The sequence below is a fragment of the Macaca mulatta genome, chromosome 7, assembly GCF_049350105.2.
Source record: "Macaca mulatta isolate MMU2019108-1 chromosome 7, T2T-MMU8v2.0, whole genome shotgun sequence".
In the NCBI taxonomy this organism is placed as follows: domain Eukaryota; kingdom Metazoa; phylum Chordata; class Mammalia; order Primates; family Cercopithecidae; genus Macaca; species Macaca mulatta.
The window spans coordinates 139,583,042-139,608,515 of NC_133412.1; the positions used below are offsets into that span (position 1 = coordinate 139,583,042).

Genomic DNA, 25,474 nt, shown 5'->3' on the forward strand with positions numbered 1-25,474 from the left:
CAATTCTAATCATCCAGTTACTTATTGGGATGTACTGTGAGTAATGATAATTGAAGGTTCTTGGCAGTTTGTAATCTCATGCTAAGTTTCCATATGTCAGCCTTCTTCAAGGTCTGTATCTTTGCTGAATAGACCAAAACTTACAATATATAATTAAATGTTATATACATCATCAAAACTAGGCTAGTCTATTTATACGGAAATTTAGTATCTCGCTAACTTACTACTTTGATTTGAAGATAGATGTTGGCACTCAAAGAATTATTATTATTGTATAAATAATATAATAACTATATGGTATACTGGAAAAATCACCAAAATGGGAATAAAGAGTCAAATTCTAGACTCAACTCTGCTATTAACTAGTTATATAATGTTAGATTAGTTTTAAAATCACCCAGTATTTAATTTTGGTTTTTAAATTTACTAAAGTGTCCTCTGGTTCTAAAATTCCACAAATTAAAAATGTCTTGATATAACTTATTACCCATTTACCATTAAAAATGCACTTTAAAAGATGATAGCTAGCATAGTAGTTGCTACGACATTATCTGTAGAAGTTAATGTAAGTCACCTAGTGGTGTGATGCTGATAAATGTTTTTAACAACAAGCTCTCTGATGAAAACAGCTTGGATATGTATCTTTGGCTTAGTTCCAGAGTGTGACTATTCACCACAGATGATTTAAAGTCACTGAATGTGGAAATGGAAATAGATAGGCACAATCATCTCACAAGCCAGTGTAAGCTGGCTCTGGCACAATACTGGACCTGCATTTATATGGTATTCCAGGAAAAATACATTCAGCTGCAAGTAACAAACAATCTAGCTACCAGTGGCTTAAACAATAAAGGAATGTATTTTTTTTTCCGTGTAAAAGAAGTCTGGAATTAGTGGTTCAAAGGTTGTTTCAGCAGTTCCACCATCTCAGGGTATTGGGTCAGTTTCTTCATAATTATATTGACCTTCTACCTTATTGTTACAAATCAGCTAGAGTAGCTCCAAGCTTCCTCTCCTTTTAGGACCATATCCAAAGTAGAAAAGAAATTGTAGAGAAAATATACTTTTTACTTGTCATTGTTTTCCTCCTTTTATTAAAGAGAATGAAAAAATTTTCCCAGAAACCCCAAAAAGCTTCTCCTCATGTTTCACTAGCCACGACTGAATCCCATGTCCACTGTCAGACCCGTCACTGGCAAAGAGGATGTGAATTGCCACAGTTGGTTCAGATCAATTGTGATTTTAACCCTGGGACTGGACATATGGACAAAAGAGGAAGTAACATTGATGTAGGCAAATAACAGTGTCGGCTACATGTAAAAAAAGTTTCAAGCTGAAAAATGTTGATACTTGCAACTACCAACTCCAATCCAATTTGTTAATTATGAGTCTATTCAATGGGCAAGACAAAAGAATGTATCTACCTCTCTCTTGGGCATGTCATAATCAATCACACGCCCAAGAGTGGATTTATAAAGGAAGTCCCAGCATAGTCATTAAGACATTTAACCTTTTAAAACTTCTTTATGAAATTGGAACGGTTATATTTTAAAATGTCAATCAATATCATAATTTAACTTCCAAAAAATTTTAATTAATATGAACACCTTAGATCAAGCTTTTTGACTATTTGGACAAAGGAGTAACTAGTCCTGATTTAATTTAAAAATTTAGAGTTAGTATATTAATTCAGGAATTTATTGTCATGATATATTACTAAATGTAATGGCCTTCATTTAATTTTTAGTAAATGCTGCTTGGGTTGTAGACCAGTTTATAATACATGTGTACTCAGTAATAAAATTTCATTTATTTAAAATGATTTTGTGGCTCATAAATAGTATTTCATTTGATATCTCATTTTATAACATTCAGAAAGTTTGCCACAGTGCATCCAAACTGAAATTGGAAAGGGAGTCTGATTTGGTATATTAAAAAAGTCTCAGAATAAAAATTTTTTTACATGGAAAAAGACCAGCTTATAAAGCCAGAAGATTCTCAGAGTTGTCACCTAGGGCTTACACAGCCTTTAAAAAATATACAGTACCTGTTCAGACTCTGCTTCTTTATATTTTCCTAATTATCATTTACTTATATATCTTTTTTATTTGCAAATAAAAAATGGAAAAATGCTGCTATACAGAAAAAAGGCCTAATATGACAAATGTCATTATTGAAGCAACATATGGGGCAAGGGTACAAAATTTGGTCATTTTTATTTTGTAGTGCCTAATATTATAGATGGTTATTGTTAAATTAAGAAAATTATACCAGTGGCATACTTTAGGTTGTTCAATCATTTCAGTAGAGGTGGCACATGAGCCTGTATGAATAGCTAATGCAGAACTAGAGAATTTTTGCTCAGTTTAGACTATGGAGACTACTTTTTATTTTGGCTGTAGAATATGACTAGATTATCTAATTTGAGATGTATTATATAACCCAGCCCTTTACAAATTTTATATTTTATCTATTTAGTACTTTTCTATGTCCCCTATAATGCCTAATCATAGTTGTCAAGAATATTTGTTCTTTTGGGTTTTATTTCTCATTTTATTTTAAAAGTGTTACTTCTGTCATTTACTCTCTGACATACTGAATCTAAATCTATCAAATTAGGTAATAAGATCAAATTGGCATTTCATATAATTTAAGCAAAACACTCCTTGAATTATCTGGATTTAAATGCCTTCTTTAAAAATAATTATTTCATTGCAAAAAAATAAAAACTTAGCACAGAAAAACACTGATAGATTTACCTTGACTTGAGTATCCAAAATGACAGCCTGAAGGCCAGGTGCAGCCTCCAAGCATGTATTTACTCTACACAATATTTAAAAGTCAAAAGTCACAAAAAATTCACATTTCCAGCTTCTCTTGAAAATCATCAGGAGCTGTCAGTATTACATCTCTACATTTTCAGTTGGAGCTGATTCCCCATCCCCACATCCCACTGTAGACAAGGCCTCTGCCCTCCTCTAGCACTGCACAGTCCCTGTTGCAATGGGCTCAGTGCTTGCACTTAGCACTCCCACTTCGCCAGCTTCTCTCATTAAAGACATCTAGCAGGCATGTGGCTGTGCTAGTGGTTACCTGATAAGAACACTCTCACTAAGAAGGAAGTGGGGGCTTCCTTCATCAAGTAAGGAAGATACCTCCTCTAAGCTCCCTCAGGAGGAGCCTTAGAGGGGAAATCATTGCCTAATTTTGCTTAGAGGGGATTTGCCTAGAGGGGATATCTTTTTCTAATTTACAAAAGGAGACTAGTAGCCCTCACAGGATTCTGATCTAAGCCTAAAAAGTCCTAAGAGCAAGAATTATGTCTTGTTTGTCTCATTTGACTTTGTAATCTTGGGGCTACGCAGGTCTAGAACACGTAATAGGATTCAAAAAATGTAGGACAAGTCAACGATTCAGCTTCTACTCTCTACCAAATATTAATTTGAAAGGCTCTTAAAAGATTTAAGGAATATTTGAAGGAATATTGGCAACTTCATGGCCAACAGCCTATGGGATCTGGACCTCCTTTAAAAGGAATTCTGTGGGCTAGGAAGCCCTATTGACTTGGATTGCTCCACATTAATAGATTCTACTTCCTTTTCTTATTTGCTATGTGCTACTCTTCCCTGATGGAACTGAAGCCTGGGCATCCAGCTATTCCCCAAGCCTGTCTAGTCTGTCCCACATCCCCTTACCCAGATGTGTACCTAAAACCCCAATATACCTTATTAGCTGACTGCACCCAAAATATAATAGTAAATCTCAAAAATCTACTCTACTCTACTTCCAGAAGCAAACTTTCTTTACATACACACACACACACACATAAAGTAGAATATATTTTTCGTTCCAATCTATTGTATTCCATACGTCTTAAAAATATATACAGAGAATTATTTTTGCTCATTTGTTTACTTATTTATACTTCTCTACAAAGGATTTAGGAGATTTATGAAAATAAGAAAAAACTAATTAAAAAATCAGGCGCAAGAAAAATATTAATTAGATTAGAAAGTCATAAACGGGTTGGGACTCACATGTCTGGTCACAAAGTTGCTCTGAGATCCCCTGCATACCAAAAGAAAATAAAAACAAAACCAGTTTACTGATTTGTCCCTAAGGAAAAACACATGCCAATATTTTCCCAAAGAAGCAACATTTTCTTTAGTATCTAATTCTGAAAGAAATGTATGGTATGTGGACAGTAGTGGCAGCTGGCGAGAGCTGGTCATGGAAAGACATCTTAAATAATTTTCTTTACAAATGCAGGAATGATTTCATAAAACTTACTCAGGGTATCCCAAATGAAAGGTGAAGGTGTGACACAAAATGTGACTCAGAGGAGGTAAGTTCTACAGATGCCCCCACTCCCACTCAAAAAAAAAAAAAAAAAAAATTTCAAGTAAGCAGTTGTTTGCTGATACACTGTGATCAGAGAAGAAACCTTGAAGCAGTAATTCTCAATCATAGCTCCACAGATCCTGCATCAGAACCACCAGGGATTAGGGAGTGCTTGTTAAAACCTCACATTCTCCATAGCTACAGAGTAGGAATCTCTAGGGGATAACCCAGAAGAGATGCAGCTTTTCCAGGCTTCCCACATGATTCTTAAATCCCATCAGAGACAAAACCTCTGTCCCAGAGCAGTGGTCTTCAGATTTTTTTTGCTTGTGTGTTATAAAATAATTTTGAAAAACTAAGTACGGTGTCACATTCAAGTTGCCATCTCAATTTTTTTATTCTAATTTTATACAGTTGCAAAACATGTAATTTCTGGTTTATTGTAATATTGATATTTTCAAATAAGTCTTATCTATCACCTTAAAATGTATCCAATGAGTCTTAAATACTCATACTCAATGAAATGTAAATATATGAAAAACTATTCTACAAAGTTTACATTTTCTCCTTGAACTTATGTTTCCATTACACTTTCCCCACAGAAATTTATTCTAATGCAATGTATCTTATGCTTTAAAGTCTTTTTTAACATCCCATCATGCTTCTCTGCAAAATATGTACATTGAAATTTTGTTGTTTTAGTTCTTGTGACATTAAGACTGTATTAACATTTCTTCAGAACTAAGTCAGCATTATAATTGTTATTAGTATACAATTAACCAAAACATACATATTATATATATTTCATAGCTAATTTTTAATTATAATAATTTTTGGAAAGTGCTTCTATTAATTTGATGGATAGGCTGGTTTGTCCCCTGGTTAGTTCACATATTCACTGGTGAATATTATTGATTACTAGAATAAGACAAGCTTAAGCATCAATTTTGTTCATATGCTTTTCTTTACATATAATACTGAGTGTTTACACAAATAAGGAGATGGGAAAGGAAAGTGTTTTGTTATAGCAATGTTACTCAAATCTTTGAACTTCTTCTGAATTATAAACCCAGAATCATAGATAATTTATCATCAAAATTTAATTTTATTAAGTTGAAGCTGACAATTTTATTAGGTCTTCCTTCAATTTTGTTAATAGCAAAGAATTGGAAATCACCTAACCTGCAAAAGAATTTGTAATCCAGTCATTAATAGCCATTTACTGTCTCTAACCCCAGCATCAACATTTTGAAATATGATTAGTTTAATGCTCTAGATGTGTAAAAGGGATGTGTAAAAGCCTCTAGGGCATTAAACTAACCCCAAGTAAGATTCCAGATGGTTGAAAGGTATTCCATTCTTTTAACAAGTGGATGAAGCGTGATTGGAAAATGGGAGGTGGGAAAAGAGGCCAAGGGACATTCTCAGGCAGATTCACTTTAGTAAAGAATATTTGTGGAAATTGAGGATCTCAGAAAAGCTTTTCTAAAAACTATTCTTGCTTCCACATTTCTCAAAAAGTCTTGAGGAAAGTTCACAAACCTGTTTGAAGACCACTGTGCAATGTATCTGAACACATTGAGAGAATGAATTACTTTCAAAAAGACTTCAATAATATTACAGAAAATTAAAGTGTCCAAACATTTATCTCAATCTTCTCAACTCCCTGGATTTAATCTAAATGTAGGCATAGCCTGACTTGAGATAGCTATAGCAAGAGTTAAAGAGAAGGAGCCAACAAGGTATTCCTAACAAACAGCACAGAAAGATGTGGGAGATCTTTAAGAGCCAACAAGGCTTGCTGTTAGGATTTTGCCAGTCCTTCTCTCCTTATTTTAATGAAATTCTTATAATTCCCCAAAAGGTTGAACTGGCTCTGGGTCAGACAGGACCAGAAGGTCCTCATGTTTTCTCCCTGAGGAATTCTGTAATTTTGTTGCCACAAACAAAGCTGAGGATAGGAAAGCATCTCCTTTTTCGTTGTATTTTGTTTAATATGAAAATAATTGCCTCTACTCTTGGAGACCTGGCTTAATTAGACTAATCTGATTTTCCACTGGCAAAACTAACACTAAAATGGTATTGCTCCAAGTTCTCTAATTGTAGAGCAACCACACGTTTTCTCAACAGATACGAAAGTCAAATGCTATAATGTTGGATGAGGTCATTGTGACTAGTTTGTTATAAGGCCTATTTTAAGAGACCACATGAATTTCAGTGAATATTATGCTGTGACGGGAAGCAACAGATAGAAAATTTACTGCAGAAAAAAATTATGAAGTGTTCCTATAATTTACCTAAACAGTGATGAGTTTCCATGAGTTATTTCATAGGAACTATGTTATTTGACCATAACCTTTGTTCTTTCACCCCCACAGGCCACAATATCAGACCCTGGTCTGTTTTTCCCTCTCTTAGCCACCCTCTTCTTCCCTGCTCAGCTTGAACACTATGATCAACCTTTTGATGGATACTCTCACCAGCACTCTCAGTGCTCCCTTGAACTTCTGCTTATCTATTCTGCCAAGCCCCAGCTCAGAATCAAACAACCATCTGGTTCTCTCTACTGTTGCTTCTAGTTTGCCAAGTACTGCTGGAGAAAATTGTGTAACTGCTGATTCATGCCATGCCAAATCTGCAATTTCCAAATTCACCTTGACCCTTTGCACTACTTGGCAATCCTTTTATTCCTACCTGGTTGGCTTCCTTTTCCAGTGCTCAGGTGCTCTTCCAAATCTCATGTCATTACTCTTCTGAGGTTTCCTGCTATACCTCCTCAATCAAGAGACGACCTAACTTTCTACATCAGAAAAAATTTGTATTCAATTTCCCTTCCTCCCACTTCTAATGGTCATCTACATCTTAATGTGCCCTTCCCCCTGTTCCAGGGGATCATTATCATGCATCAATTATCCCCTAATACTGTTCATTGGTTTCTAAGCTATTCACTACAAACTCTATACACATTATTACAAGGCAAATATTCTCCTAGGAATTAATATTGCAAGTTAACAAACGGGCTTTGGAATGTCAGGAAACAAAAGCTGCTGATTGGCTATAGAAAACAGCACATCAAAATAGCAAGTGTTGGTCTGGCATAGGGGCTCATGCCTGAAATCCCAGCTACTTGGGAGGCTGAGGCAGGAGAATCACTTGAAACTGGGAGGCGGAGGTTGCAGTGAGCCGAGATCGTACCATTGCCCTCCAGCCTGGGCAACAAGAACAAAACTCTGTCTCAGAAAAAAAAAAAGTGCTCTTCCTCTTTGAATCATTCATAATCATTCATAATCAAGAACAGAAATGAAGGTAAGTTGGGATGCTACCTGCCCATTAAATGTTTCAAAATTCTATCATAGTTCTGCCAACCAAGTGTCACAACATGAAATTTAGAGGCAATACTTTAGCGATCAATGCCATTTTTGTCCTCTACTATTTGCTGCCACCTGTCACATATGCAGTCAAAGATGCTACTAATGCTACTAATGATAATTCATCCAGCCAGTTTCTTTTTTTTAACTGCGAGGAGTTTTCTCACCCTCATTCAATCCAAACTTTTCATGGAAATTCCCAGGGCAACCAATGTGAATTATGTATGATTTGATATGGCTGTCCTAATTTAACATCATATTACACCACGTATCATACAAAACTTACAAGTGACATATATATGTTGTAAAGGTATTTGTAGGCCAGGCATGGTGGCTCACACCTATAATCCAGGCATTTTGGGAGGCCGAAGTAGGTGGATCATTTGAGGTCAGGAGTTCAAGACCAGCCTGGCTAAAAAGGTGAAACCCCATTTCTATTAAAAATACATTATTATTAGCTGGGTGTGATGGTGCACACCTGTAATCCCAGCTACTTGGGAGGCTGAGGCACAAGAATTGCTTGAACTCGGTAGGTGGAGGTAGAAGTGAGCTGAGACTGTGCCAGTGCACTAACAGAGCAATACTCTGTCTCAAAAAAAAAGAGAAGTATGTGTAGAGACTACCAAAGAAGTTTTGATGTACAGGATACTTAGGAGAGCTATGTATCCTATCTAACCAGAAGCAGATCTTTGTTTTGTGGGCCCCTAAAACACATAATTTGGAGAGATCTGTCTTTCCAAAAGAGAATACAAAATTATGAATACAAAATGAGGTTCAGGGCCTTTGGAAGAGGTCTGTGAAAATAAAGGGCTCTAAAGTTTAAGTTTCATTAGCCTTATATAAATCACCCTTTCTGTATCTGACCACTTAATTGAGGCATTAAGCAATCCTAAACCCAAACCAAATAAACACAAACTCACTAAAATGGAAACACCTAACATGAACCAAGCTCTGTATATAATATTACATTTCATACTCCCAACGAACCTCTCAGGTCAATATTACCATTCTCAATTTTACAAAAGCAGAAACTAAGACTCAGAAAATTTAGTAACTTGCTCACAAGCAGCCCACTACGCACAGTGAAGCTGAGATCCAAACCAAAGTCTGATAAACTAAATCTTGTGTTATTTCCATTACAATACTCTCCCTTTAATGTTTCCCACAAGACAAAAGGTTTAAGTTACTTTGGAGAATACCCCTAGAAAATGGCTGGAAGTGTTCAGTTAATACTTGACATTGACATGACTTAACTCACTTTGAGACCTTCACTAAAAATTCTGCTCTAAAACTGTGTTTAAAGGGCATGAAAAACACAAATGTATAACTGGATTATCTTCCAATAAGTGACATAGATGAAGACAAGATATCTTAAGGTCCAAAAGAAATGTGATTATAATAAAGAGGAAAATAGAAGCAGAACCAGAAAATCCTGAAGGGGGGCTAGAATTATTATACAATCTTTCAGGAAAGCGTGTGGTTATGGAAGGACATACTGATGATATGAATCTTTCACAAATTAAATCCTCTTGCTACATGTCCAGTATTCTTTTACCTGCCATTATGTAATATCAAGTTTTAGAGACTGAAAAATAATGACAGTGGCTCATATATTATATTATTCTATTACATCCATACCTTGTATTTGCCAGTTTGACCTCTTTTTTTTAAAAAAGTCTCTTAGAAGTATTCCTTCTTCCTCCTGAGGCCCCCAAAAGGTAGATGCTGTGTCTTTATCTTTTCTTTACTTGCAGAATCTGTCACTGTGCTTTACAGATAGTGGCATTTCACAGAGGTTTGTTGCCATGAAAGAAGGTGTTGATGAGTTGTTTTTGACAGTCCAACATTTTCTAACACAAAAGGAATTCCATAATGTAGATATGATGTGATTCCATCCCATTCATTCAAAGACTTCAGAATAAAACTTTGTCATTTGGCTAGATCTAAGGCAAGAACTGATCAGATGTAGTTAGTATTTCCAGTCAACAAATTGCCATTGATGTTGAAATTACTTTAAAGACTTGTTGATTATGTGGTATTAGGGCCATTGTGACCTCGCTGTAGCTAAGATCAGTCCACTGCAGCAGGAGTTTCAAGAACAGCAGCACAAAAATGATGACTTAACTGGATAGGAAAAAAGGCACATATTTTCAGGAAGGCCTCTTTATTCTTAGAAGTTACCCTTCAAGATGACAAGTGGTGCAAACTCTCCAGGATCTTACCTGCCCTCAAAAATAAGGTGAGTCTTTGACGGAAGATGCTAAATAGAAAAGAGGGTCTCTCTTTCTCTCTCTCTCTCTCAACCCAGGCTAAAGGCAGATATTATTGTGCCTCTTCCCACAGAAGTTCTAAAATAGATGACAACTACTTGAAGGAATTAAATGAGGACTTAATGCTAAGGAAGCAGGAACTGCTAGAGATGCTCAAACCTCTAGAAGATAAAAACAACCTCTTATTCCAGAAGTTAATGTCTAACTTGGAGGAAAAACAAAGGAGGTATGGGCTCTTATTCTGGACTCCTAGAGGTAAAAAGGCTAGAGAACTTAATCTCCATAGGACTGGGAATAATTACTTACAAATTTTGTTTTATCAATTACTAAAAGGTTTGGAAATTCAGCTGTAGTAGGCAAAGAATTTGTAACTACCAAGTCAGGGTGACAACAAATCCTTTATTTTCTTTTAGTAAATTAAACATGAGTCAGCCCTTATTTCATGGGGCAAGTTATAACTCTTCCTCCCCAGGCTGCCCATCCAAGAAATAGTGAAAGGCCTTTAATAGCATTAGTTTACCATGGTCACACAGATGCTTTCTTGTGCATGATCACTTTAGAATAAATAACTCTGCTTTTTCTATGCCAAGCAGTGGAATGGCAGTATTTTCTAAGCCTAGGAGCCCTCTGAATTAAGGCACGGCCTCTCTAAATATACTAGGCAGCTGAAGTCTTAACCCTTTACCAGAGCACTCACTGTACTTGAGACCCACAAACACTGTTTCCTTTCTAGTCTCAGAACATCTCACCTCAGTGAGTCTACCTTTATTCTACATCCTTATCATAAGCATCTTAAAGGACTCATATTTTTGGAGAACAAAACCCAGGCAGAAAGTTGTGGTCAAGCACCAGCTGCTTACAACTCAGCAACACAGACTTCTCTCAGAGCAAGAAACACAAAGGCTTAAAATTGTGTTCTCTCCTTAGAACTGGGGAGAAAAAAGTACAAGAACACAAACATAAAATAATTTATGCCTTTAAGGAATATTCTCTCTCACAAAGACTTGATTTTGATTCAGATTTTGTTCTAGTTGAATGGCTTGCATTCTCTGGGGCTGCGAAAGGATATCAGTGACTTCCCCAATAGACTCAAATGTTCTTATATGAATAAGCATGGAGGTGGGAGAAAGTGGACAGAGGACAGAGATGGGTTAGGAAATAACTCTGGGATTTATCCTAGAAGACAGCAGGTTCTTCAACCTCTTCTTAAAGAGGGGGTAGAATTACCCCTTCTTCTCCCAAAAGTCACACACTGCAACATTCTTCCGAGGGGGTGGAAAGGACTCTCCCTGGCTTTTGGAGACCTAAGTTTTAAGCATTAAAGAGCACAGAATTCATTCTAGAGCACATAGATAGGCAAATGTCAATTAGAAATGGAAACATCTTAGTTATAGAGATCTTCTATTACCAGAAGGGCTTCCATAACTCCTGAGATTTCAGTCCCCATCTAACTTTCATGGTAGAGTACTTTCTGACTGGTTGCAGAACATCAGTATTACCCTTAAGGAGGTATGTATGTTTTATGATGCCTCTCCTTCTTCTAGTCTTCAGATCATGAGGCAGATCATGGCAGGGAAGGGGTGTGAGGAATCCTCGGTCATGGAGCTCCTTAAGGAAGCAGAGGAGATGAAACAGAACCTGGTAAGAAGTTGGAGGTACTCCAGCAACAGCCTCCTGAATAGGGATCAATTCCATTGCAGTGTCAGATGTGGAGAGAAAGACAGAGTACTCATCTCTGGCATCCGATGCTCCAACACACATATCTCCTTGATCTAGAAAGTCCAGGGCGACCCAAAGGGAGTCAGATGGAATGTTGGGAAGAACAGGACTAGCTAGCAAAAATTCTATTCTTTGACTTTTTAAAAACTTTTTATCTAGGGAGTTAATGAATATGACCATATTAACTCTTCATGTTTCAGAAAGAATAGTAAAATATCTGCTATAAAGAATAGAAAAACACCTATCAAAATAAAATAAAATAAATAGTTTGCTCTGTGGGATTCGTATAAGATTTTCTTTTAATCAGCAATGTAAAAGATCTTAAGAATTAAAATTAGTGGTCTAAGCCCCCAAGAAATGGTCATATAAGAACATCTTAAGTGTTAGGAACTCATTTCTATAGATATTATCTCACGATTATTATAATTAAAGTTATTACTTAAAAAATAACTTGGATTTTTTTTTTACCATCATCATCATCATCATCATCACCACCAACAACATCTCTTATGTTGGATTTGGAGTTAGACCTGGATTTGGGGTTAGACCCATTCATTGCCTTCCTCTGTGGTTTACTATGTCCCTGGACCCTTTCCCACCATTATCTAGTAACTTCTTCCAAACCCACTTCAATGGCTGGACAAATACATGCTTCTGTTTGTTTGGTTCTTCCCCCTCCAACAGGAAAGGAAAAACAAGACGCTTCAGAAGGAAATGGAGATGCTATGGAACAAGGTGTGCCTCTAAGGATCTATTGAAAGCATTGCCCTACAGATCACAATGCAAAGAACCTCCCTTTCCTCTGGCCCCCATCCTCATTGTTTCATGTCCTTGCTTCCACCATGCCTCATTCCAATCCATTCTCTACACATTAGACAAGGTGAACTTTTTAAAACAAAGCATGTTACTCTTCTTATGAAAAACCTTTACAGCCACTAATTGTGGCATAATCTGGCTCTTGCCCACTCTTCAGTTTCCTCTCATAGATGTCCTTCCCTTGCTTTCTATGCAACTTTTTATGCCAAGCCTTTTCCTATCTCAAGGATTTTGCTCGTCTTCCCTACTGCCTGTAATGCTATTTTCTCATAGTTGGCTCATTCTCATCCTTCAGGTCTCAGCTTAAATGTCATCTCCTTAGAGAGGCCATCCTTGTTTCTCCATGTAAAGTAGGGCATCTTTCTCCTCTTTTCTATTATATAACTCTGCTCATGTGCTCAATAGCACTGTTTATAATATAAAATTATTATTATTATTGTAGTATTACTTTTTAAATTGTTTCTTGTTTCCCTGCCTCCTCTGTATCTTCTCAAGCTCCTTCAGTATCTTGATTGCTTTATCCGAATCTATAGCTCCTAGCACAATGCTTGGAACATAGTAGAGAATCGATAAATGTAAGTTGAATGAATAAACAAATGAATACCTAATTCTAATGACCCTATAATTTTACAATAATCACTGCATTGTTTAAGATAAAAATATTAGGACCTTTTGCTGGGAAACCAGAGCCAGGGAGTAGGGGGAAGGGGACAGGGAATTCCTTTGTTCCTTGTCTAAGACTTTGTCCAAGACTAATCCCTTGGGACCCAAGTGCTTCTTCACAGACTATGCAACTAGAAGAGTAGATTGTGTCTTGTGATATAAACAGGTATATAGTGGGATCTCTGTCTTTTTTTTTTTTTTATCTCACTTTTCCACAAATAATCAGAATACCTTAAAGCCCTGCATCTCGTATTGAGATGTGCTCCAGGTTCTTGTGGGCAGTTACAAATTAGTTCTATGAATTGTTAGAAGTTTTAGTTCTTGGATTCTCGAGTCCTTGTATTAGGAAATGTGCCAGCACAATTCCTCTATCTAAATCCAGCTTCTACAGAGCTCTCAAAAAGGACATCCATACACTTAACTCGTGATCAACTTTAGCTACTCGTATTTTAGTAAGAAGACATGGAGAAGAGCAGCAAGCCTAGTGTTCAAGAACACAGGCTTCAGAATCAGAAAGATCTGGTTCAAATTCCAACTCTGTACTTTCCTAGATGTGTGACCCTAAACAAATAACCTCTCCAAGTCTCAGTTTTCTCATCTATAATATGGAAACAAAAATGGTCCTCAAAGAACTGTGAAGATTAAATGAGAATGTCTGTAATGTAGTACAGTAAGGAAAATAAGTAGAGTAATGCAGTAAGTAGCTTAGGGTAGTGACTGGCTAAGGGTCCAGCTAATAGTTTTCATTCCTATAAGGTACACTCAAGGGACCAAATGAAAGAAGGGCTCACTACATTCTGACTTCCCTTTGGTAGTACACTTTTCATGCCAGGCCCTGAGAAGCTGCTGACAGGCAGGAACCAAAGCCTTGACCCATACTGGTTTTCCACTTCCCTCTTTAATTTCCACTACTTTAAAGCTTTGCCAAAATGTCTTTCCACAGACATTCGAGGCAGAAGAACTCAGTGATCAACAAAAAGCACCACAGATAAAAAACAAGGCAGACTTGCAGGATGGAAAGGCAAGTGGACTGCATGTACTTAAAATTTCAAGATCGTCAATGTCACACCGCTGGAAACAGCCTGCTGACAATCAGGGCTAATTTGGGTAGGCAGATAGGTAGGATCTGGGTTTTTAGGGTTTATTAGATTTATGACCTGCTGAGACATTGCACTTCTTTCCTGGAACCTCTTATTCCTTTAGCTCTCTTCTTTCATCCCAGGCTCCCAAATCCCCCTCATCACCTAGGAAGACTGAGAGTGAACTGGAGAAATCATTTGCAGAGAAAGTGAAGGATATAAGGAAGGTAGTACAGCCATTCTGAATGGTAGTGGCTTTTAGAACTAGTAAATTAGAAATCTTTAATGTTGCAGTAATTTGCCCAAGCTATGGTGTGCTCTTGGACCAATTTTTATAGATTTGGTTCCCCTGTGTTACTATATTTAAGTCAGAGTGATATCACAAGTTTCTGGGAAATCATATTAGGAAAAAGTGAGAGAAGCTATACCAACAATGATAACTCTGCAACAGCTAAATGATGTCAGAACTCCTGTTCATTTGTCTTTGAAAATGTATTCAGTTTTTCAGGTATTATGTTTGTATCTCATCTTCCCATAAACAACTCACCAACAGAAAATAACTCTATTCATTTGGCTTTTAGAGGGTGGCTTGTACAGTTGAGGCCAATTAAGAGAATCCTGCAGTTAAAGTCAATTTAATAGTAAATTGTGACACTATAATTTTGCTATAAGGCTTTTGCAGCATATTGAAAAAACTGATTTCTGATCTCAATTTACTTTGTCACCCAGAGGCTCTTTCTTCCACCAGGAAAAGCAACAGAGGAAAATGGAATGGGTCAAGTATCAGGAACAAAACAACATCCTTCAGGTACTAAGGTCTTCCAAGGCTGGATATAGGATGCAATTTCATTCATATAATACAAAGGCTTTTAGCTGCATATTGTGAAGCCCAGTCCCCACATCCTAGATTACCAATTGCCCTGCTAAAACAAATGTGTCATAGAAAGATAGCTGAAGGGACCTATCTCTGAAATTTGAATAAATGGTATTTCTTCCTATGTTCTTGATTTTGTTCTATTCTAAATGGGGAAAAATAACAAATACTTTCTACCCAACTTTTAAAGACTGAGCATGATGGAATTACTTTTTAACTTCTGAGTAAAGAGGATTCAGGTAACAATGGATTCAGAGAAGCCAATCCTATATGTGTAGTTTTGGAAAATGTTCTTTTCAGAATGATTTTCATGGCAAAGTGATTCAGCTGAGAATTGAAGCCTTGAAGAACTACCAGAAGGCCAATGACCTGAAATTATCACTGTATTTGCAGCAGAATTTTGAGCCAATACAAGCATTTTTAAATCTTCCTGGGTCCCAAGGTAGGTAGAATATCCCAGGTACACAGTTTGAGGTTTTGTTTTGTTTGTTTTGTATTGGAGACTTTTACTTGTAAAGTGAGCAACATAATGCCTGGCACATAGTAAGTTAAATGTTAGTAGTACAGTAACAATTTTTTTCATTATTTTTATTTCTTTATTTATTTTGAGACAGAGTCTTGCTCTGTTGCCCAGGCTGGAGTGCAGTGGCGCGACCTCGGCTCACTGCTACCTCTGCCCCCTGGGTCCCAGTTCAAGCAATTCTCCTGCCTCAGCCTCCCGAGTAGCTGGGATTACAGGCATGCAACACCATGCCCAGCTAATTTTTGTATTTTTAGTAAAGACGGGGTTTCACCATGTTGGCCAGGCTGGTTTTGAACTCCTGACCTCGTGATCCACCCACATTCTACCTCCTAAAGTGCTGGGATTACAGGTGTGAGCCACCGCGCCCGGCCTATCATGACTTTTATGACTCAGAAGCTTATGTACTAAGGCAAATATTCTCTCTGGGAGAATTGTTTTCCTTTGTAAAGACAAAGTAATATATTACATACTTAGCATATGTAGCTGATACATAGTTAGCACTCAATAAAATATGTTTCCTTTCCACCTCATCCCCTTTTCTAGGAATTAGAATTGTTTAATCTTATTAATCTGGCTGGAATAGACTCCGCTACTTCAAAGTAGGCGGCCAAGGAGACAGACATCTGACAATGGTTGTGAATTTCATCCAGTTGTCCCTCTGAGAGTTTCAGCGATTTCCCCACAGAATTTATGGCAATATTAGAGAAAATAATATAGTTCATTAAAAAATAGAATATAGGGGTGGCTCTGAGGACAGGGAAAAGGTTCTTAAATTTTCACGTATCTATGAATATGAACTCCATTTTTTAAAAGGGACAGGCAATGGGAAATCATGGCCAAGGGATGACAATGTTCTATTAGTATCAGTGTGTATGTTTCTAATTTCTTAGTCTTATTCTGTAAAGGGCTTAAACAGCTTATAAAAATCACAGTCAACACATAGGGTTAAATAAATATATGAGTAAATCAAAGAAAAGGGAAAATAAGTTGAAGCTGGGCAAATACACAAGAATGCATAATGGGAGTACTGTACAGCTGGCAGAGGTAGGCTACAAATTTGGTTCTGAATTTTCCAGTAAAAAGAAACATGGATTTGCAAAACTCATGAAATAACAACAAACCAATTAATTGCTCAGGAGAAACAGTTTTTCCTGGTGTTGAAATCTGAGAGAAATTTCTTCTCCAGGACCATATAATGGGGGCAGGACATTGTGTGATGATAGTCGCCAATGTCTTCAACAATATTTCAAAATAAATTCAGAATCCAAATTTCCTAGGTTGTTTCTCCTCTGTTCTTTGGCATAATCTGATAAAAACATATTAATCTGAATTTTTTTAAGTGATGAATTGACTCAAGATGATTTGATTCAGGTACATAAGACTCCCTGGTCTGGCTTGATCCACAGGTAAATTTTAGAAAACTAGAAGACTGGACTGACTATCCTTCAGGCAGTATTCCATGCATATTTTTCTTTCAACTTATGTTCTAATAATAATCGGACAGCATAAAATTGGAAAGAAACCTGGAATGCAACCAGAAGCAGTATTAAATCATTAAGATACAAATTTAAAAGATAGAGAAGAGGGTTATGAGGAAGACAGATAGGTCCCTGTTTTACTTCATTCAAAATTAGCTGAAGGTCATCTCAAGGGATCTATAGGGTAAAGAGCCAAACGCTTTTTAGCTCCAGAATCAAATTAAGTCTAAATTAGTAAATAAGGGTTCCATTCAACTTGATTGTTTCAGGAGATATTTTTCCCCTTGCATGTAAAACATTGAATCAACTTTGAATTGGAACAGCCACAGATCCACACCTTCTTTTCTTTGCTTTCCTTTTATGTTCCTGGAGAATTAAATGATAGGGTATCATACTGCTTAGTTACCACAGATTAATGTAGCCACAGGCAATGGATCAGTGTGTTATATTGATTCTGCATTCATTTAGCACTAATTATGGGCCAGTTTCATTTTTTAACACACGTATTCAAACTCTATAGGTTTGTCTGAGCACAAGTGGATTTGAAACCTAATGGAGTCCTATATTTTGGTTATGTGGCCTATTTTTTTCACCTCTAGTATTTGATTATTGAAAAGAAGACAAATATTCTCTTCATAAAGGATTTTAAAAGTAATTATGTAAAGAAGTTAATACCAACAGTAATAATTTCTTAATGGTAGGTGTTGTAGTATTTTCCAACTTTGTGTATCACTGGGGCTATTATTTATTATTTGCTGTTTACACTGATTTCTTTAGTTTCCTAAATGCATTCCTTGAAAGTAAAAGTTTTATTACTACTTTAAATGAAGAATCAATATAGTTTTCCATAATAGAAGGTAAACTTCATAATAAATACACACAAAAAAAACAAGATTTTAATGTTCTAGAAAAATACATAAGCCTGAGATCTATTTTATCTCCTATAGGAAGCGAGATTAGAAAGACATAGAGAATTTTGGCCAGGCACGGTGGCTCATGCCTGTAATCCTAGCACTTTGGGAAGCCAAGGCAGGTGGATCATGAGGTCAGGAGATCAAGACCATCCTGGTTAACATGGTGAAACCCCATCTCTACAAGAAAATACAAAAAATTAGCCAGGTGTGGTGGCACATGCCTATAATCCCAGATACTCAGGAGGCTGAGGCAGGAGAATCGCTTGAACCTGGGAGGCAGAGGTTGCAGTGAGCTGAGATCGCACCACTGCACTCCAGCCTGGGTGACAGAGCAAGACTTTATATCAAAAAAAAAAAAAAAAAAAAAAAAAAAAGAGAATTTTAAAGAAAGCCAGCACCAAACTGCAACTTTCTCCTTGATGCCATCAAGTTTGAAATAATTGAAAAGGCAATAATTTTCTCACTGTGATTTATAGTATTTAATGCCACGTTCCAACACTGAAACTTATCCCAATTGCCACCTAAAATCATCTCATCATCAAATTTTGGCAAATTGTAATTTAATGAAAAAAGCATGAATTTAGACCGAGATACATGAGTTGCAGGCCTTCCTCTGAGGCTCACCAGTTATATGACTTGGGAAAGTCACTTAATTTCAATTTTTAAAAATACAAACAATACTAACATGGAGTATGTTAACAACTTAATATCTTGTGTAACCGTCACAGTGACTCTATGAAAGGTATTATAGAACAAGAAACAAGCTCAGAGAAGCCAGGCTTCTGGCTCCATATTCAATCCTTATTTGCTAGATTATGCTACAAAATGGACGTGTAAAAGTATGTGACTTTTCATGCCTCTTCTAGATCTAAACGCTATAATTTGAATACAAATTTATTATCTGTTTATAATGTATAATCTTCCCAGTGAAGAATCATACTCCCTAAGGTTAATTTGTTGAGCAGGAGATTGGTAATTCTGCATTTAGCCCAGTAGGTGGCACCAACCACATCCAGGCTTCAAGTCCACAGAGTGGTAATTCAGGAACCATGAAATGCTGTGGGAGAGATCCGTCTTCTATTACTCTCAGGACAAAAGGTGCCACATTTATGTATCAAACGAAAAAAGGAAAAAATTTCTTGATGTTTTATCACACGGTCTTTTGGCAGCAAGGTATATTACTGGCAGCCTTGATTAGACCATGTTAAACTCAGTGTTCTGTTGCATAATTTTTACCTAGTATTTTACTCCCTGTACTACAGTTCTCTCCATTTCAAAAAAGTCACTGCCCACTTCCTCCACAATCCTTGTAGAATAGTGTTCCCTTCTACCACAGATAAATCACGTGATTGGGGCACTAAAATGAAAAATAAAAGATGGTGTTTATTTGAAGTTTGTATACTTAATAGTGTTATAGGACAGTGTTCCTTCTTCTCTAGTTTCAAAAGAATTGAACTGCACAAACCTGTCTTAGAGAAAGGGCAGAATATAATTTTGGACACACCTCTCAATAAATCAGGGTACAGGCTCTTCTGTTCTAAGCATTTCCAAGTAGAGGAAGGGTTTACCTCAGTACCCTTAGCCAAGAACTCCTCCTCCCACTGTCCTATGTGCTGGTTGGCTGAGTTGCAGTGGTATGATCTGTGTAGCTGGCAAAATACAATCCTGTGCTAATATTACTGATTTTGTTACACATCAACAAATCCCTACTTTTGAATTCCCTTGATGCCCAGGATGTGGCATTACCATCATCCATGTTATCTTTGGCATGCTGCATCACTTAGTCTGTTTACACCTACGGTGAAGTCTTTACTTTTGATTTTTCTGGAGACAGGTGACATTTGAAAGGATTTACTTTCCCACCAGTGTAAAATTATAATTTGACTCAGGGTGTATTGTAGGCCCTCCCTAACTTCTACAGAGTCCAGAAAGCAAGTTTGTGGACTTTGGCAGTCACCTATCTTAGAGAGCACAGGCGCTAAGCAATCTCTAAATTCAACTGAATTTCCCATCATATCTCCTGGTGTTTAAAGAAGAGGTTTATCTTCAGCAATGATATAACTTGTGTTAAGACATTTGATTCTGACAGCTTTTCTTTTCTCTCCTCCCCTCAATCCCCACCAACTCTTAGCATTTCCTTGAGGTCTTCTGAGAAAAACCTGAAGGTTGGTTGTATTATGCTACACTTATAAATTCAGATGAAAGCCCAGCGAGGTGGGAAATGAATACTCTTGAAACCTTATTTACTCTCTAACTCCTTCTGTTCTGAAAGCAAGTCATTCTTCCTGGCTTTAACCTTTACTTCACTTTAGTATTTTTCTTCCTGATGGCTGAACTATACTTCAGCAGGTGCTGCTGAAGGGAAAATAGTAGTGTTAAGCTAAAATGCTGAAAGGCAGGGGCGGAAAACCACAGCTAGCTCAAATCCGGGTCCTTGATAAGTAGTACTGTTGCTTTCAAGTACAGGCTTTTTCAAGCTTTGAGGCAACATGAACCTTTTGAATGTCAAAGTTAGGTTTATGGTATTAATAGGTTATAAAGTTAATTTCTAAACTAAGTCATTCTTTTACTTCTTTAAGACCTCACAGAAATTCAGGGGGAGAAAAACTTTTTTTTTCCCCCTAAATATAAATTTTGAAGCTTGACAAAATAAACTGTACCCTTATTAATATTATTTTAATGGGTGACAACAAATTCCATAATTTGTGGGCATCACCCACTCAGGAGTGCAGCAGTATGTCTAGGAAAGTGTTATCATATTTAGCAAATAAAAAAAGGATACCCTATTAAATTTGAATTTCACCAAATAATTTGTAGTATGTGTGTCCCAAATATTTCATGAGATATATGAAACATTATTTGGTGTTTATATTAAAATTCAAATTTAACTGGGTGTCCCATATTTAAGTCTGGCAACTCTAATTTAGGACAGACTTACTATGGGTCTTACTGAGCACCCTATAATTCTCCCTTTTTCTCCTTTTCATTGCCTCCCTTCCCCTTCTCACCCTACGCCTGCCATTCTCTATGCTTCCTCTTTCTCTTCCCCCATCTTTATCTTTTGTTTACTCTCCACTATCTACAATTGACCATTTTTGTGAAATATATCTATCTGGTTTATCTGAGGGTATGTATATATACACATAACTTATTATTCCACTTTTTTATTTACTTGCATATAATTCTTAAATGAATTTTCCCCCTGTGGGACATGAGTTCTTAACAGAAAAATAGTCTGCCACTCCAACTTCTTAAATAATGTTTGACAAAGTTATTTTCAAAAAAAAAAAAAAAAAAAAAACAAAATTCACATCAATGCTAATACCCACAGTGATACAAAACAAAACAAAACTAGTTTTTTGGTTTTTTGTTTTTCCCTCCTCAAAAGAAGCTCTTGTTTTCCTAATGTTTTCCCCTAGGTACTATGGGCACTACAACTATGGACAGAGTGACTACTGGCAGAAATGAACACCAGGTGGTGAGAACTACTTTCTTTAAACAAACCAAAAATCATTTTAAGGGCTTGAATAGATAGTGGGTATAGACTTTTGGAATGCATTGCTTAACATATATTCTAATTTAATATTTTAGGAGATTTGCAAAGTGGGTGCTAGGGTACTCAATATTTTAGCTGTCCTTTTTCCTCTGTTTTTTCCTGTCTTAGAGAATTCTGGGAGCAAAGATCTACACAGAACAACAAGGAACTAAAGGAAGTCAGCCTGATGATGCAGGAGGGAGGCTCTTTTTTCTGAGGTCACTGTCAGATGAAGCACTGAAGAATTAGCAGGCTTTCACTCCATTTGCTTTGGACAGATTTAAAGACAAGGCATAGCCATTTGTGTTAATTAAAATCTCTCAAACCTTTGTTTTAGTGCTGTTTTCCCTCTCTCCCCCCACCAATCTGGGTGGAAATGTTGGATGTTTGGCCTTAAACGTGTATGGAATGTAGTCATTTAGGGATTGTAAACAGCCTCTGATTATTTTGATAGCTTTTGGATTTGAAGTGACCACATTTCAACCCATTGTACAATATGTTTTTACTAAGTCCATAAAAAGGAACTCCCCTCCACTTCTGAAGTATGTAATTGTGGACAGATCCACCACTGGGAAATGAGCAAAAGTAGGCACAAAATAAGTAAAATTACATACCACAGACTTCTTTCACTCTCTCACCAAAAACATCAAAATGCCCTGTTGATTCTGCCACCTTGTTATCTATTCCTTGAGTATCATCCACCTTCCTAGTACCACTGTGGTTTTTTACTTGTTTTTGTTTTTTCCCCTAGGCCCTCCTTCCTGCCTGGATTACTATAGCCTCTTAATTGGTTTCCCTGCTTCCAATCCCTCTAATTCGTCTTCCACAGTACCACTGAAGCTATCTTTTATAAAACATAAATGAGATCATGTCACTCCCCTACTGGTTTCTTGCTGAAGTCCAAGGTCCTTTACAGACCATAAATGATCTGCCTCCTGTCTACCTTCTCCGTCTCATTTTTCACTATGTACCCCTTCTCTCATACATTCCACATTGAGCTCCACATTACTGTTAATATTTACAGTTCTCTCCCCATGTATCATGAGTTCTATTAGCTCCACGCACAAAGTGGAAAGACACTTCTATCCTGTAGCTATGACCATTGCCTGTTTGTCTTAAGGACTGAATGTGCTGCCCTTCTATCCCACTAATTCTCAATCCTAGCTGTGTACTGGAATCCCCTTAAGAGCTTTGAAAAATAGCATTCTACTGGGTCCCACCCCAGATAATTTAAATTATGGTAACTGAGCGATAGGACAAAAGCATCCGTATGCTTTAAAAGCTTCTCAGGAAATTCTAATGTACAATCAGGTTTGAGACTTGTTGCTAGGCTCTCTTACTTTTGTCATAGCACTAAATGAATTCTATCGCAATTATTGATTTATCCAGCTACCTTCCTCACAAAGTCGTGAGCTCTTTGAAACCCGGTATTCTATCTCGTTATCTTTTCATTTGACTGCCTAACACAGTGCGTAGTATTTTAAAGAGGCTCAGTAAATGACATGTAGAAGGCCACAGAAAGTTAATTTCCAAGTCCCAGGTCTCTTGATGTCCTGCCTTGTGTAAATTACCACTGGATTATATCATAGTTCCTGAGATCTTCAGATATTTTCTTCTCCTCTAAGTTGTCATTAATTTCCTATCTCATGTCAGTATAGAAGAGTTGATTTGTCACAAAACACTTCATAATCTGTAGGAATCCCTCATACTTTCTGGTAATAAGCAAAGTGAGCCAGCCAATTCAAAATCTTCTTTTTCTCAAAGTCAATTTAAATCCTTAAAGACACATTTTAAAGATGAATTTTTTAAATGTACTTTTGCACTGGAAAAGGTTTACAAGAAATCACAGAATTTTGGCATTAGAAGGAACTTTAAATAACTATAAAGTTTCCTTTGCTTTCCAAAAAAGGAAACTGGAGTTCAGATACATTGAAAAGGTGTCTAAATTCCTTCAGTTAATTGGAGCCAGAGCTGGTTACCGGAGCCCAGGTATTAATACTGCCAGTTCATATTCCAATCTAACTTGTATCTTTCCTCTCCTAACCACAAAAATAATGGGCTCTTAAACACTGAGGTGATTACTTTCATATTCTACCAACTGAGTTAGTGGAGTATGTAATTTATATTGTTTCAAGAAAGCCATCACTGTACTTATTTAGTCCCTGGGAGATTCTGGCAGTCCTGAGAGATTTTCCAAGTCAATTGGATTAGACGGAGCAATGAGAACAAAAGATAAAAATATAAAATCTGAATGTACTACTGATTACCTTGAACTAGTCATTTAACCTTAGGGCTTTAGATTCCGAATTTTAAAATTAAATTAAAAGACTATCATTTGAATGTTTTAAAATTATGTTGTTGTTGTTTTTTTTTTAACCACTACAATGAGTTTGGATTAGTATATGACCTTCCCCCCCCCGCTTTTTTTTTTTTAACTAACACATGGAATAAAGTAGTTTACTTGGTAGCTGAGGTTGTAACTTCTAAAAAAGTGAATTATTCGCCATTGTCAAAGTATTTACATTCTATGTTCATTATCAGTCAGGCTTAACATCTTTCCCTCAAATGTTCCAAATCTTTCCATTTTTTCAAAACACAAAACTGGGATAGCCTGTTATTCTACTTTGTCTTTAGGACTTCATATTGGATTCTGACTTTCATAAGGGCAGCATAAAGTTATCAGTTAGATTGGGTGACTCCTCATGAGTGTCTGCATTTCAGTGAATCCAGGAAATGGATCTCAGTTTTGTGAGTACAGACAAATTCATATGGTCAACTTATTCAAAAGGTCAGAGAGTTATTCAAGCAACTTAAACTCCCTAGAGATTAACTGATACATCCAATATTAAATTACAGAGAGGGCTATAACTTACAACTTGGTGGGAATATGTCTATATTGTCTATATTTAGGGTATTCCTATCTCTAAATCAAGTTATAGTAAACTGAACTAGTAATCAAAAAGTACTTGGGATTGAAACATCATTATTATAGTTTTATTTGTACTCATAATATTCTAATTATATTCCTCTGAGAATAAAATCTCTGATAACCTTAACCCCATATGGGCAATACTTTTCAAGTTCAAGGTCAATTGAGGAAAAACCTGTTCCACCAGCAATACATTTACAAATCATTAACTTTGGGTAGACTACTTTTGTAGCTTATCTCATTTATTTTATCTTGACTTTCTAGCTATGTAGAGGATATTGGCTAACATTCTACCCCAAAAAGTTGCCTTTCTGCATTGCCAGAAAGTGATTAGTAATGTTTGTCACACTTCTTTCCTAAATGAAATAAGGCCAACAACAGCTTGATACTTTCATCTTTAGTCTAGAATTACAATAATCAAAGAGGGGAAGCGACAATGCACAACATTTTGCCTTACACTCATAGATCCAGGCAGAAAATCTAGTTTTAGTGTTGTTTATGTGAACAATGGCCACCTTAGATGGTGTCTCTCCTTTTATTGGTAGAGGCTTCTGTAATCTGTTGCGCAACAAGTAAAATCTCTATTGGTCCCTCTGGCACCTTGGAAGGAGCCTGCATTGCTACCAATTCAAAGTCCCTATTGCTTCATATGTTCTGTATTTAGTCAACAAATATTAGGAAATGGGAAGAGAACAAGGTCCTGTGCTGGAAAGGGAGGCTTGCTCTGCAACCAATCAATTCACGGCAGGAGATGCACAGGCAGATACATATGACATATAATTATTACACGGTAAAATTGAGAATCTTCAGGCCAACTAAAAAATCCATCTTCTCTACTTCTTTCACAAATTCACTTATGATTCCTAACGTGAAAACTTACTTAAGGTTCATTTTAAGTATAAAACATGATATAAACATTCCTAGAAACTGTATTTCCCCCAATTATTAGTCAACCTGGGGAAAAT

General features: G+C 36.6%; 2 protein-coding genes and 1 long non-coding RNA gene across 12 annotated transcripts in view; 2 read left to right on the forward strand and 1 right to left on the reverse strand.

The window, feature by feature from the left end:
- LOC144330299 (uncharacterized) overlaps window positions 1-25,474 on the reverse strand; it is a 523,359-nt gene that overhangs the window by 484,945 nt on the left and 12,940 nt on the right. For 4 of the 9 annotated variants that reach the window (XR_013396345.1, XR_013396342.1, XR_013396344.1 and 1 more), the window contains exon 3: window positions 4,038-4,068. The exons of 2 other annotated variants lie outside the window; for them this stretch is intronic. Coding sequence is in view for 2 of the 7 variants with exons in the window: in XM_077941213.1 (XP_077797339.1) it covers window positions 4,038-4,068 (31 nt within the window). In the remaining 5 variants the exon portion in view is untranslated. Of the gene's footprint in view, window positions 1-4,037; window positions 4,069-10,360; window positions 11,752-25,474 lie in introns of those variants that run through there. 3 more of the 9 variants (XR_013396346.1, XM_077941214.1, XR_013396347.1) reach the window with 2 other exon arrangements.
- The window catches only part of LOC144330300 (uncharacterized), a 116,474-nt gene that overhangs the window by 89,921 nt on the left and 1,079 nt on the right, over window positions 1-25,474 (forward strand). The gene's annotated exons all lie outside the window — the stretch shown is intronic.
- Window positions 9,767-21,910, forward strand: CCDC196 (coiled-coil domain containing 196). 2 transcript variants are annotated; one of them, XM_015143951.3, is made up of 10 exons: window positions 9,767-9,948; window positions 10,053-10,205; window positions 11,524-11,620; window positions 12,383-12,433; window positions 14,121-14,198; window positions 14,400-14,483; window positions 15,005-15,064; window positions 15,431-15,572; window positions 21,465-21,523; window positions 21,710-21,910. In XM_015143951.3, exons 1-10 carry the CDS (start codon window positions 9,899-9,901, stop codon window positions 21,827-21,829), a joined length of 894 nt encoding a protein of 297 aa, XP_014999437.1. In that variant the 5' UTR covers window positions 9,767-9,898; the 3' UTR covers window positions 21,830-21,910. The 2 variants fall into 2 exon arrangements, 1 of the variants encoding a protein (XP_014999437.1); XR_013396340.1 differs by lacking the exons at window positions 9,767-9,948; window positions 10,053-10,205; window positions 11,524-11,620; ... (3 more) ...; window positions 15,005-15,064; window positions 15,431-15,572 and adding an exon at window positions 20,076-20,210 and having other exon boundaries at window positions 21,465-21,520; window positions 21,710-21,823.

Coding starts and splice junctions, on each gene's coding strand:
- CCDC196 (XM_015143951.3), top strand. CDS start 9,899: ATGACAAGTGGTGCAAACTCTCCAGGATCTTACCTGCCCTCAAAAATA. Junction 14,199..14,399: donor CAGACTTGCAGGATGGAAAG/GCAAGTGGACTG, acceptor CTTTCATCCCAG/GCTCCCAAATCCCCCTCATC. Junction 21,524..21,709: donor GCAGAAATGAACACCAGGTG/GTGAGAACTACT, acceptor TTCCTGTCTTAG/AGAATTCTGGGAGCAAAGAT.